This window comes from Cheilinus undulatus, linkage group 20 (genome assembly GCF_018320785.1).
Source record: "Cheilinus undulatus linkage group 20, ASM1832078v1, whole genome shotgun sequence".
NCBI classification, from domain to species: domain Eukaryota; kingdom Metazoa; phylum Chordata; class Actinopteri; order Labriformes; family Labridae; genus Cheilinus; species Cheilinus undulatus.
Window position 1 is genome coordinate 37,580,287 of NC_054884.1, and position 15,109 is coordinate 37,595,395.

Consider the following 15,109-nt stretch of genomic DNA (forward strand, 5'->3'; position numbering starts at 1 on the left):
ACAACAATAAAGTCAAGCTGCAGGGAGTCTAACATATTTGCAAGACTGTGCATGTCACAACACAATACCATGACATATAGTACTGTATAAACAACACACGACCCAAGATAACAACTGTATCACAACAGAGGAATTCTACCTGTTTTATGCAGGCATCAGTACAGAGACAGTTTCCCCATACAAAAAAAGATCCATTTATGATCAGCTCAGGGATTCTAAACAGAATATTTTAAATTACTTTAAGGATCTCTGAGGACCTTGAATTAAATGCATTAAAGTTTAGGCTCCTTAATTTGCTCTTGCTGTTATATTCTACAATAAAGAGCAACTTACCGTAGAGAATTTTGGGTTGGACATGTTTATGATCTGAAATCAACCTGGGTTGAAACCTTCATTAGTATCCTGGCTTCTGCATCTTGATTTGTATCATATCATGTAGCTGTGGGCTCTAGTGTCAACCCAAATGCATATTTTACATTTTAAGCATTTGGAAACCAGAAATTATTCAGGACAATAATCGAGTCCAAATCTTACCAAACACCATTTCTGACTGCTTTTCTATCTGAACCTTGTTGCATAAAAGTGTCTTTAATATTTCACTCTGAAAACGTCTCTATTCTTTAACAGTTCTGACAGATGACTGAGTCAAATGTCACAACATTTCTGAAACACTCTGAGCTCTGCTCCAGACTTAAACTGAAACTGTCACATTAACAGGCAGACGACATAACGGACAAGGTTATTCTATCAGAGCTGAGTGTCCCTAACTCTGATGATGGTCAACAAATAGACCTTCAGCTGGAAAATCTTATATAAGTGAGTCAGAGTGAGGCCAATAAGGGATCTGAGAACACACACACGACTTTCTGCACAGTCTGCACAGAGCATTAACAAATGTGATGTCAGTTATTCTCACTGGTGTTAGGAATTAAACAACGATCATTTAATTGATCTGGACTGAAAGTTTTAATTCACTTCCTCTTATTCATTAAAAATACAAAAAATCTCTCAAACATGAGGATTTGCTGTTTCTCTCCACATTAAATCATGGCAAATTTAAGACATTTTGGGCCAATTTCACTGTCGATACTCACAGTTTTCTGACAAAATAAATACATTTTCCACAATGTAAATCTTTAATCTTCTTCACATCCTATTTTCTTTCAGCTCACATCTAATATTTCATTTTGTCTTGACAGGATGACTTTCTGCAGCCATGCAAAGACGCCAACTAATTTCTGAAATTGTGTTTCTTTCCCAATTCCAGCTGATGCTCTAATTAGCTGGTGATTACTTCATAAAAGTCTCAAAAGTTGAGTTAACAGGTTGAAAAACTGCTGACTTTGGGTAATGTCACCTCTGAGAGAAGCTTCTGGCTGCTTTCATGCAGCAGATTTAAAAATTCAACCCAGAGGAAATTAGCTGATGGTGCAGCCACTTTACCAAATCACCATCCACACAGGGAGAGAAATGTTCCGTGAATATCTAACTTCACACACTGCTGACTCACCAACAGTCTTTTAAGCATGCGTCTTCAGTATAGTGCAAATATGCTTCCCTGAGACTAAGTGGAAGGTAACATTACTATACATGTATTTTCCTATTTGGTTAATATTGAGAAGTTGCCAGATGGAGTGAAAGGCATGAGAAAGATAACGTGCCATGCATTATTCAGTCTAAATGCATTCACATTTATTGCATTGTTAGCAGAAACTTTCTTGCACTGCAGGTTTGTGCTATAATGCAGCACCCTTCACCCTCCCATCTCCACCCTTGGTGCCTTTAAATGCACTCCAGAACCTTTCTGGAAAACTCCAGGATAGCTGCCCCTCAAATCCTCAGTTGCCTGCGGACATACGCAGCTCCAGTAGGAGGCTAACCCCGTCATAGTTGTCCAGTGCTATACAATCTTTAGGTGTGTCTCAATTCATTGGATTCAACTTCTGTTTAGTTACGGGGCCAGGCTAAGATAAGAGTAAATAGTTAGAAAACTGACCAACAAAACCTGATTGCAAAACATTTTATACCGCTGAGTAAACCGTCTGCTGACAGTCCTTGTCCTCCATGAAAACACTGCTATGCAGCAAATAAAGCTAAATTCACAAAATGGCTTCTTATCTACATTCTCTGGAGGGCTACCTTAGCATTAGCTATGTTTGCTAAAGCTCGCATTGCTAAAGCTAACTCAGGCCTCGTTTACACAACAATGTTTTGCTCCATTTTCCATTTTCATTTCCAATAAGTTCCACGTTCAAATGGCAACGTTTTCAAAACGATCTCCGTTCACACGAGACTGAGGGAAACACCAAAAACGATGTAGTATACATGCCAGGCCAGTAGATGGCGGTGTGATTTTCCTGCCTGCGCCAGATTCTGACTCGACCCACACTCCCTTCGACGGCGTAGTGATGGTGAAGTAAAGCAACACTTTGTTGGAGAAGTACAGTTGAATTCAAAGGGTGAGGAGCACGAACAGTACACTGGTGTCGGCCATCTTCGTTTTGTTTTTGGTTTCCCATCCCAGCGCATGCGTTATAAGCCTACTCGTGCATGGATATTTACTGCAGCTACAGTGTACATGTCCGTTTTCAGAAAGTGCCGGTTTCCCTGTTTACACAGAGACAAAGATGAGGGCGTTTTGAAAAATTTTCACTCTTGAGCCCATTTCCGAAAAGTTCCGTTTTCAGGCACCAAAACGCTGTTGCCGTGTAAACGGACAGCCAAAACGCTACAAAACTTTTGTATTCTCACTTGAAAAGTTTTTGTGTGAAAGGGGCATCAGCTACATTGGTTTGTGTAGAAATGTTAATTAAATATTTAGCATAACTATGCTAGCTTAAGGAAAAAGCAGAGCTAGCTATATATCAAACAGAGCTACATAGCTAACAGAGCTACACGGCTAATGTAGCTAAAATTTAGCTCACAAAGCAGCTACCTATCTACATTCTCAAGGTAGCTATGTTAGCTTTAGCAATTTTGCTTTAGCTATGTTTGCTTAATGAAATTAATTTCATTAATCAAGGGTTTGATGCCCTCGATTAATCCTTCGCTGGACAGGGAGAGAGGGGCGCACTGTTGGCTGCACTGGATAGAGCTACTGATACAGAGCAGCACTCAAACGTGATCTTAGACAGCTGCAGCCCTTTAAATGGGACATACCTTATGGTATTGCATTTGTCACATAAAATAAACTCTAATCACCCCACCCACTTGCCTTCTGTAAATTTTCCAGAATATTTCATGTTGCGTTCACACATCAGCTAACCTAAACTCTGCTTGGAAAATACACTAATAGGCTGGTTGGGAACAGTCTGAGTAAAAGTTCAGCTAATTGAGATCACAAACGCTGCTCATCCAAAAAATTCAGCACATTTTCAAGAGTTGAGTGTGTAAGTGAAGAGTGTGGTTAGTCTAATCCCATATCCAGTCAAATCAGAAAACCTGCAGCTGCCGTGGCTATGAAATAACTCCAGAAACAAAGTTCAAAGAAACAAAATGTGTCTAATTCTTGCTATTAGACAAGTAGCTGCTGTCTGATTGCACACATGCCCCCTTGAAAACAGAAGTAGTCAGTGGATCATCTGAACAATGCCATGAACAATTCTACAGTTATTGCTGCAAAAAAAAAAAAAAAAAAAGAAGGCAGCAAAGGCCTGGAACTAGACCAACAATTGGCCCGTTGAAACAGCAAATTTAGTATCCGTGCAGCTGAAAACGCAGCCTGCATTTGCATGACAAACGTGACGTTTGTGCAGGGGCGCGATGGCCGGCCTGGGCTGAGGAGGGACACGAGCTGGGAGGGCCGCTGTCACTCGAGCAGACCAACGTGCTGAAACACAGCAGAGCACACAATGGTGGAAAGTGTACGTGCAGCAATAAGCAACGAGGGAAGACTTGACATATTTCTGTGTCAAATGAAATTAAATTAACAAGAAAAGCAGCAGCCGGATGGATTACTTAACTCAGTCTGGAATGATTTCAATAAAACTCAAGGGCACAGGGCTTATTTTAGCTTTGCAGGTTTGTAATAAGTAATATAATACTTCAGTTTATTACATTCTGTGTCGAGCTTTGGCTTGTTCTTTACACCACTGAGAAAAACCTCATTAACCATAAAATGCTATCAAATGACTATTCAGGGTAATAATCCCATTTTTGATGCATTCTAGTCCTGATTATATTCAAAGACTTGCAAAGCTGAATGATTTTAAACTGCATCTAAAGCATCAGTATGGAACTTCTCCATATAAAGGGGACTTTTAGATAAGCCTAGATTAAAGATTTTCATGCATCTCCTTTAAAATAGTAGTTCCTAATACCAGCAAGAGCAATGGTGTCTGTCCCGTTTCCACAGAGTGCCTCTGTCGCCTGCTTTCAGCCTTTTTAACTTCAGCAGTGGGTCACATATCTCTCAAGACAAGTTCCTATCACTTTACAGCACTGGTTCACACACCAGCCATCAGCTAAAAACAAGCCAGGTAGCCCATCTGAGAAATGTTTGATATAATGGCCGAAGCTAAGAGATGGAAGACAACAGAGACGGACAGGTGGGCTAAAAGTCCGCTACCAAGCTGGCTACGTTGCTGTCGGATGGTTGAATAAGATGCACAAACTCTGCATGCAAACAGTTAGCAAACAACAGGCTGTAGACGCTGGCAAACCAGCTTCACAACCCTCTGTCTTTCAACTAATGCACGCTGACTTTGAAGGAGAGAGCGCTATGTGTGCTTTCTGACCATGCAGTTGCAGGAAGAGACCTTCAGCGGGCGCCAAAGCACAGAAAACCAAATTCTAATATGGGGGCGTAGCTGCAGACATCAGGAAGTGTAGCCGAAATATCAGTAAAAGCAGTCTCTCCTTAGCGTTTTAATCACTACTTTTATAAGTTAATATACTCCGGAAACTTAAACTCTTTGGGCGCCACAGTTTTTTTCAAGAAAACATTCAATTGTGATATCAAGATTACAAAAGGCTGTAGCTTGAAAGTGGTTAGAGATAAAGGCATACTGTAAATGAGAAAAATTCAGTATGACCCAAAGTTTGTGTTGAGAGTAAATTCACTCATCTAATTTGCATATTCTGACATCATCAGGCAGCCTCCACTGCCACTGCTTCTACCACGTCTGCCTCTACCTCCGCAGTGTTTTTCTTTTATTCCAGCTACCTCTGTCAATATTCGTGTTTTGGAAACCCCTGCAACCCCCACCATGTCCCCACCCCGGCCACCGTGACAAAAAGCATCGGCTTCGGTATGTGCTGCTGGTGGATCCTCATGGTGCACGGAGTCACAGTGGCTCCGATGCACTGCTATTACCGGATGATTGAACATCATCGTCACAGGGGTGAATATTCCACTATTCCTCCCGGCATTGTGAGTATTCTCGCTACAACTTGCTCTCTTTCTCTCTTTTTACACTCAGACTACAACCACTTCTACCATGTCCTCGTGTCCTTGACCGGCGATGCATCTTCAAACTCTCTCTCTCTCTCCAAAACTTTGAGGAGAAGCTCGCCCACAAATGCTGCTGGGATTGAAGTTACTCATGTCCGCCATCTCCTGGTGTAAAGTAGTAACAAAATTAAGCACCATACTTGCACTTACAGCCTGTTAAATTCAGCAATGTTGCTTGTTGCTTAAAAGGTTAAGCTGCATCATTCAACACAGCCAAAATGGCTTCTAGATGGCAGAAAATGTCCCTAGACTCTCTTAAGGGTTAAACAACTAATGTAATCATTGCCTTATAGATCTCACAGTGTTGGCCTGCAGGGCCTACTTTCTCGATACTGCAGTTGTAAGGTTACTGGACCCATATGCCACAATAATCAACCATTTTATCCCATGTAGTGAGGTCCCATCCATTCATTTTCTATACCCCTTATCCTGTTGGGGGTCGCGGGGGTGCTGGAGCCTATCCAGGCTGTCACTGGGCAAGGGGGGGGGGGGGGGGGGTACACCCTGGACTGGTCGCCAATCAATCGCAGGGCTGACTAATAGAGACAGACGACCAGGCATGCTTACGCTCACACCTATGGCCAATTTAGAGTTACCAATTAACATAACTCTTTGGTGGTGGTGGGGGGAAGCTGGAGTACCCAGAGAGAACCCACACATACATGGGAGAACATGCAAACCCCACACAGAAAGACCCTGACCGGAAGCGAACTAGGGACCTTTTTGTTGTGAGGCCACAACAACAGTGCTTACCCCTAGGCTGCCGTGCAGCCCTAGTGAGGCTCTAGTGAACCACAATCCAAGGTAGCATCTGGGACACTTCGTAATCTTTAGCAAGAAAGTCCAGCATCTCTGAATTTTCTTTTGCCTTCCACAGTTTGTTCCATCCCATCAGCGACCTTGACTAGAAATTCAACAATTAATACCAAAGGCCGGTACTGATGTTTCTTTCCATATTTCTTTTGGTATAAACCTCCAACTTGGCCAGCATTTCCTCTCAAGTTTGACCATAAAACAGACCAGAGCTTGTCTAATAAAAACACTCTCCTTTGAATCAGCAGTTAGGTGGACTAGATGACTGTTTGGTTCCTGACCTTTTCCTTGGAGCCCCCTTCATTTGCATCTGTGTAAAGCTGAAACCCCCAAGACCCACCTGAGAAAAATAATACCTTTGTATAAACTGTTTACTAAGTATAATTCATATGCAAATCTAATTTTGACAGCCTCAGAGTAAATGGAGTAAACAGTCCAACAGTCTCATTTTGGAGACACTTTACATAAAAAACATAATATTTTTCTGCAACATGGCTGCAACTGGCCAAAGACTGTTTTTTTCTAGTTATTGTTTAGTAATTTAAGAGACAAAAGCTGTGAGAAATATCCATCCCACTTTCCTAAAGGCCAGTGTTTGTTCACCCAACAGTCCATAAAAAGAGTTCATCATAAACGGCAGAAAAGGAAAATACTCTCACTAAACATTGAGATGGGACCACAGAAGTGTCTTTTTATTTATTTATTGGTCCTACAGGTGACTCACTGAGTCATTTTGTGCCCAGCACTATTTTAGTTTTGTTTGTTGGACAACAGAAAGTCAGCACACAGAGACTTAAACAAACGGCTAATCTAGCGATCAATTAATCGACTCAGCAGTCGATCGGGGAGTGAGCCATTTCCTGCCTCGTACTACATCAATGAATGACACCAGAAACCTACTTCTGCTCTCAGGAAAGTCCCAAACCAACTCATTCATCCAGAAACTAAAAAAAAATGTCTGCATTATTCATCACAAGATGAAGCGGCTGCAACAAGACTGTTCCTGTGTGTAGGAGGGTGGACGACTGACTGAAGCCGAGATCATCAGCTGCTCTCCCTCGCTCTCTTTCTCTCTCTCCTACCTGCTGCTGTCCTGCACGGCCTCTCACTGACTCTGTGGCTGTGTGTGTTCTGCATGTTGTGCAATACACCGGCCTCACTTTGGACTTCTTGGAAAACAAGGTACAGGGAGGAAAGAGGCCTGAGCTGCCTTCACTGCAGCTGTTTTTCTCTGCATGATGCATGCTCTGGTGAACTTGCAGAGCTTTCAGGCTGCAGGGACATCGCCGCGAGGCTCGTGTTGTTGCTGCTTTGTGATAAAAGTTGGGGTCAAAGTGTGGCATGCATGCTTTTGTATGCATGCTGAGGGGGAAAACTAAAGATAAGAGGACATGCACATAGGTTAGACAGTTGTATGGACAGGAGCAGCTGTGGACAGGCTGGGACTTTGAGGCTTGTTTTATAATGGGATCATTAATTAGGGCTGGAGCATGACTGTTGAAAATGAAGCAATGAATCATTATTTTGTTTTGCTGTCAAATTAACTGCTTATTTGGGGGCTGAAAAGCAACATATTTTGCACAAAATTCAGTCGTGCTGAAATGTATTATTTTGCTCAAGCATGCACTTCAAAACTTGCAGCTCCTCCTGCAGGTTGAGCTACATGCATGTGCATGCATGCACATATGCAGCATGCTTAGACCAACCATAAAGTCTCTTATCATCTAACTGATAATGCACAGGGAGCTGAAAAATCTTGTTAGACAATCACTGGTGCCCCAGCCATTTATTTAAATGATGCAACTCGACTGAAAACAAGACTTGAATGTGCATTTAAAGGAAAATCACTCCCTAAAAGTCACTGGGAATTGTTTAAAGAAAATTAGAACTTTTTACATGTGCACTGGGATGCACAGTACAGTGTTTATTTTGGCAGCTAATTTAAATTAAGTCTTAGGCTTCAGATGAAAATGCCTTTTATTTTTACTCACATTTTTGTCATTTTCAATCTGGAAAGTTTTAGTTTAGATTGTGAAGACAAAGACTCCCAAACATCAGTTTTAGTCCCTTTTTAAGCCTTATATTTGAGTCAAAATTTAATTCATCATCAATATTTTAATCGACTGAAAAACACTGAAGAAAATACTGACTACCTTACATGCAAAGTTGGAAAATATGGATTTTGAACATCCAACAGTCCAGCTCAAACAATTTAGTCTCACTTTAATCTCTTTGCAAAATATAAACTTACTTGTAGACCTATTTTTTACCACCAAACATCTATTTTTAGCTAGTTTTGGTCTTCTCCTCAGTGGTAGTTGACCAACAACTCTAGTCATACTTTTAGTCGACGAAATCAAAACTAGTACAGTGCATGTTAGCTTATTAGCTTTATGCAAACACATGATAAAATGGCCATAAACAGGCTAAAGATTTAGCACTCCTTTGCACAAATTCTATCTTAGATAGCATTTAGAAATGCACAATATAATCAGCATTTTATATCTGTATGGGCGGTAGGGCAGGGCATATAATCAAAATTTAGATTAAATTGCAATATACTCTTCAGCAATTTACAAACTGCAGACGAAGCATCATTTCTTTAACCTGTGATGTGTGTCAAAATGCTAGTTTGATGTATTTTTAAAACAGAGACTCCATGTTATACTCTACACACATCATGCAAACATTTTGTCTTGTTAAAAAAATATTTGCAGTGAGTTAAAATAACTGCATTAGTTATGTTTTTTTTAATTGTTCAACCTTACTTATATTTACTATCTATTGTGTTTGTTGTAATCTAGAATAATTTATGACTAGTTTATGAGAAATACATAAAATGAGTAATAAATTGCAACATTGAGGGAGAAAAATCATAATTCAGTTATATTCCCAGATCCCCCTTATTGACAGATTTGAACTTTTCTGATGAAATACTGACATTTTATTATGTATCATATGTCAGCCTTAAACATCTGCAAAATCTACAACTGTACCGTCATATACAGATATTTGTCTAGGGTACTGCAAACTCAAAGAGGCCAACCATGAGCCCTGCACATTTAAAATAAAGCCTCTAATGTTAAAAGTGTTGGCGGATGATGCAAGTGGTTGTAGATGTTCTGACTAATCATTTGCTGCTCTGTGACATGGACTTGTTTGATTTCTAGTTGTAATAGTTTCTCTGTTCTTTGTCTGTCACTCGGTGATTGTGCTGCTGCTTGTTTAGTAGTTTAGTAGGAGTTGTGGTTCTCCTGGTTAAATATATTTAAATAATAATAAAAAAAAAACTACCAGACTGTCTACCTTCAGCTCTAGCTCTGCTTAACTCAACCTCTCTTTGCACTGGAGACACCGGGAGATTTTTAAAATAAAAAAGGGTCTGGACATATCAGTATCTACTGCTGCACGATTTGGTACAAATGTGTGACTGCGATTATACTGGATAATATTGCAATTTGTGATCACGATATAATGCATGCATGGTATTATTTGCTTGGCTATCAAGGAAACTGCAGGGAACAGTGATAGTTTTGAAGTGTGTATTTCTCAGCTCAAAAACATACAAATATTAAGAAGCACTGAAAATACAAAACCTGGAGGTTTTGCAGCTCTGCTGTCAAAAGAGCTTTTAAAATTAACGTTTTTCCTGCTTTGAAAATTTAGGGACTTCTACAACGTGCAATAGTGACACTGTTGTAAACCCAAAGAGAGGGACCCAACTGCAGGCCTACATGAGCGTCCCTATACATCCAGTCCATGCCGGAAGTCCCAAGCGGAAGTCTCTTGTTCGTGTTGGACTCAGCTGCCAGCATTTGTCAGTCTTTTTCACGCCTAAGCCCAACCCTTGGTGCTGGATCTCAAATATATCACCTTCCCCACTGCCTTACCTTGAACCTAACCACTCGGGTTTTAATGCGTAAGCCTAACCTTAGACATGCGGACTTCCGGTTGAGACTTCAGGTATAGATTGGATGTATGTCGGCCATCTTGTCTGCATCAAGGTACTCTTGAACCCAAAAGCCTTTCTGCAGGCATTTCTCTAAACCTTTCAAAGTACTATTTAATTTAAAAACAGCTGCAGCCCTTTAAGCAAGTATGGAATTGCACAGCCTGACATCCAGATTGCAACTGCAACCAGATTGATTGTGCAGCACCATCAGTGTCTCTTTTGAGATATCAGCATATCAGATACCTGCAAAAATCTAACATTGTGCATCCCTTAAACATCCACCCCACTTTACAACACAAGCTTAAAATGGTCAGCCACTTTCAAAGTGGGGCCCATGGCCCTTGGGAGGGGCCTGAAGCTTTAAGGTTAACAAAGAGACCGCATGCAGTGCACTGCAACCAAAGCATGGCAAATTTGGTGAAAGGACTTCCAAGAAAACGAAGAGTAACAATGAATCTACAGCAGACAACAATAACAAAGGCCAGGAACTATGAGGCCCTCGGCTTGACCTGTACAACGGTGGGAGCCACGCTCCTTCCTTTAGCCCCAGCGAGAGCGGCTTTTCTTTGTATTGTGATAAATGCATATGTCTTGATGTGCACAGTGAAGGGTGGGGGATCTCCAATGAAAGGAGGCCCTGCAGACAAAGTTTGCTGCTGGTTTAACTGGTTATTCACATAAAATAAGCTTCAGTTAGTGTGTTATCACCTCTGTTTTTACACTGGGTATTACTGCTTTCTTCTTCTTTTGTTATTTAATGGTGGTTTGCAAACAGCTTCAGATGCACAGCAGCCACCGCCTGTTGGTAGTGTCGCAGCACAACCAGGAGCCAGTAAAATAAAGAAAATTATGAGCGAGCAGTAGCATGAAATCAGTGACTTCTTCATAAACTAATGACAAAAACCAATGCCCATCCCTACCTGACAGGCCTAATGAAGCTCAAACATGACTGATTTGGGGGCTTTAAAAATGTGGATTCGGGTCCTAATGGAACCAGGCTCTGATCTCCATTGCTCAAAGCAAGGCATGCATGCTTTTCCATGCATGCTGATTGGAAAAGCTGAACATCCGTGGACACAGACAGTCACAGAGGTTTGACACATATCCAGTTGCCTGAACTGCTGACAGACTGGGACTTTCTGCTTGGAGACTTGTTTTGTAATCGCCTGAACGGGCGCCTGTTCCTGAACACAGCACCACCTAAACGCTCACAACTAATTCTATTAATAGATTTCCATTTTCTAGCTCATAAGCTGAAATCTGCAGCCAATAAACACTCCAACTTCACTCTGACAGCTGCAGGTTGTCACGTCACTTCTGCACCGAACCACGCATGTTTGGAGCACTGCACGCGACATGGCTTCATTATTTACCTTGAACAATGTGCACGAGCCATGCATTAACTCGTGCAGAGTTTATTATAGAGAGTTGCAGCGTCCTTGTCCATCTCGTGACTATTAAAGGCTCTCTGTGCACAACATCCCCACCAGTGTGCCGCTAATAGCGTCAATATGAGTGAGTACATGCAGCATCGTCTTACCAGGAACTGTGCAAAGGGGAAGATCTGTAACAGGAAATGCAACTGACCCTTGTAAACCATGTAACTTTAAAATGCACGGGCCGTGCTCGAGCTGCAGCGGTGCATGTTGCAGCGCGTGCAGCACTGATTGCATGTCGTTAGTTTTGCACGGATCGGTGTGATATTCTTACCTCCCTTTGGCTGAGACATTTCCCCTTTGCTTTGATGAGGGGGAGGGGAAGCACAAAAGACTTTGCCTTCTTTCTCACTCCCTCCCTCCATCGCCCTCGCAGCACTGGAGCTTCAGCGGCTTGCTTTTGCAACAAAGATGCAAAATACAAGCCTCGATCTTCATGCACTTGGAGCCTTTTTGCGTCCGGAGCGTGCGTGTCCGTGCACGGAGCGCTGGTACGAATGCACAGCGTCCGCAGGCGAAGGGAAATCAGTGAATTTTGCAATTGCACTGCAAAGAATTCACCGCAGCACTTACATGATGGGCCAAGGCTGGCAGCTGAAAGCTCCTAACTTGGATCAGTGTGAGCCCCTGCGAGAGAACGTTCTTCCTGCTTTGAGCGCAAAGGATACTGGGAAATGTAGTCCTAAGGAGAGCTGCGTTCGTTTGAATTAATTTTCATCAAATCACATTTTTACTTGAAAGTTTGTTAAACGTTGAAATTCCCGTTTTTCTAATTATTTTCTATTTGTCTTTAAATCATTTATTTTGCCGATGTTAAACTTACATTGTACATTTTTATTTCAATGTTATCTTTTTAATCACCGTATCACTTTAAAATTACCTACACTTTTGTCTTTTACTTTTATTCACTTTCACAACTAACTTTATAACTTACAATTTAGTTGTTTTTTATTGATTTGATTCTATTTATAAATACCCATTAATTTCAATGTCATTTTATTTTTCATTTTAATTTTTGTTTTTAATATTCTTTTTTTTATTCTCACTTTTTTTAATGTCACTTTTACTTTTATTATTTGCTTGAATGTATCCATTCATTTGTATCATTGATGACAGTTTTTAATGTGTCTTTAACCGGCTTTTATAGCTTCTTGAATTGTCTATATTAGTTATTTTATTTATATGATTTTTTTAATTGGTATTCTTTTTCATTTTGTTTTACTTGTATGTAATTTAGTGTGTACATTTTTTTATAACAACATATTTTTTTACGTCTATCACGTTAAATTTTACGATGGAGTATTAGGGCCACACGAAAAGGAAAAAAATAAAACAATATATATTTTTTTAATATTAGGAGATTAAAGTCATAATATTACGAGAAAAAATGTTGTAATATTATGAGAATAAAGTCGTAATATTACGAGAATAAAGTCATAATATTACGAGAAATAACTCGTAATATTTCGAGAAATAACTCGTAATATTACGAGAAATAACTCGTAATATCACGAGAATAAAGTCGTAATATTACGAGAATATACAGGAATATTACAGGAAAGACAGTCTGCCGGATCTACGGCGGAGTATTGTCCTGATTCTGATAATAATTTGATGCTGATGTGCCAGAGATGAAGTATTTCCTTATTTGTGAAACCAATACTAAAGTATAGCTCAACATCGCTCATTTTAATGGAGGAGGCGCCCCAGCAGACTTTCTCGTAATATTTTATTCTCGTAATATTACGACTTTTTTCTCATAATATTAGGACTTTATTCTCCTAATATTACACATTTATTCTTGTAATATTACAAATTTTTCTCGTAATATTGTCACTTTTTTTCTCGTAATGTAAAAAAAAACATTTTTAATTCTTTAATTTTTTTCTCTTCGTGTGGCCCCTAATACTCGGTTGTAAAATTTTAATTATTTAGGTCAGTTTTATTATATTAAAATTTATTTTAACTTTTTTGTAATTTATTACTGATTCTCTTTGTATTTGTTTTAAGTTTTATTAGTTATTATTTTTTTCAATGTGTACAATTTTTAAAAATTTATTATTCAATCTGTTTTGTTTTAATCACTTATTTTTCATAATATTTCAACATCTCCAGACTTTTTATCTTTCCTTTTTGAATTTACTTTAAATTTTTTTCAACTGATATATACAGTTTTACTTTATTTACTTGTTTAGTATTTTTTATTGACATCAATTTCTTGATTTTACTCTTATTTTACAATATTGATTACTGATTATTATTTATTTTGATTATTTTTACTTTATTTTACTCTTATTTATTTTTCTCTTGGACGTATCTTTTGACAGCACTTTTGTGAACTATTAATAACTTATAATTTATTTACTTCTTTTTATTTTAGTTCATCTGTTTTACCTTTATTTTTTTGTTTTTGAGTAACATTTTAATTTATAATTATCTGTTTTTGTTTGATGAATCTCCCCTGTTTACTTTTATTAATTTTATCGCTGTTTTGCTTACATTCCCTCTTTGTTGCTTGCTTTATTTTATGTAACTGATTAAATTGATATGAAGTTTCTTTTAAATATTCTCTTTTACTTCTATTTTTTTAATTATTAAACTTACATTTTTAATCTTTATGCTTGTAAAGTTAATTTATTTGTTTTTATTTGAGCTTTTGCTGTTGTTTGTTGTTTTATTTAGGCTTTTTTTTTTTTTTACCTCTGCCAAGGAGGTTATGTGATCAGGTGGGTTTGTTCGTTCTTTTGTTTGTTTGTTTGTTTGTTAGCAACATAACTCAAAAATTTATGGACAGATTTTCATGAAATTTTCATGAAATGTCAGAAATGGCTTAAGGAAGAACTGATTAGATTTTGGGACTGATCTGGGTCACCGCCTGGATCCAGGAAATTTTTTTAAAGGATTCATTACTATTGGGAGATAGGGCTAATGCAGAGGTCTGGGCTGTTACCACTTTACACCAGGAGATGGTGGACATGAATAACTTATTCAGAGTTTTGGAGTTTATAGAGTTTGAAAGACAGAGAGAAAGACAGCAAATTGTAGTGAGAATACTCACAATGCTGGGAGGAATAGAGGAATATTCACCCTCTGCCATGACTTCCAGCTGTCCTGTGAGACCATGGGTGCTTCTGCCATGACAGTCCACATGTAGCTAAGCCACCGCTTTGCCTCACCGTGTCTCCACCCCACCAGGGAGGGGGTAATCGACGAATTTGATTTTGGGAGTGATCTGGATCGCTGTCTGGATGCAGGAATGTTTTTAAAGGATTCTTCACTATTGGGAGATAGGGCTGATGGCGGAGGTCTGCGCTCTCTGAGTACTTTTCTAGTTATTACTTAATTTTTTTTGTCAAATTTTTTCTAACTTTATTTCTTTTAAAGGTCATTTACTTTATTTATAATATTTAAGGTATTTATTAATCAGATGCGTTATAATTAGTTCTTCTGTTCTAT

General features: G+C 39.2%; 1 protein-coding gene across 1 annotated transcript in view; it reads right to left on the reverse strand.

Moving 5' to 3' along the window:
* Positions 1-12,259, reverse strand: part of map2k6 (mitogen-activated protein kinase kinase 6) — a 58,492-nt gene extending 46,233 nt beyond the window's left edge. Inside the window, exon 1 of the mRNA XM_041816550.1 lies at positions 11,928-12,259. Within this exon, the coding sequence (XP_041672484.1) occupies positions 11,928-12,018 (91 nt within the window). The 5' untranslated portion in view covers positions 12,019-12,259. The remainder of the gene's footprint in view (positions 1-11,927) is intronic.
* Between the last annotated feature and the right edge of the window lie 2,850 nt (positions 12,260-15,109).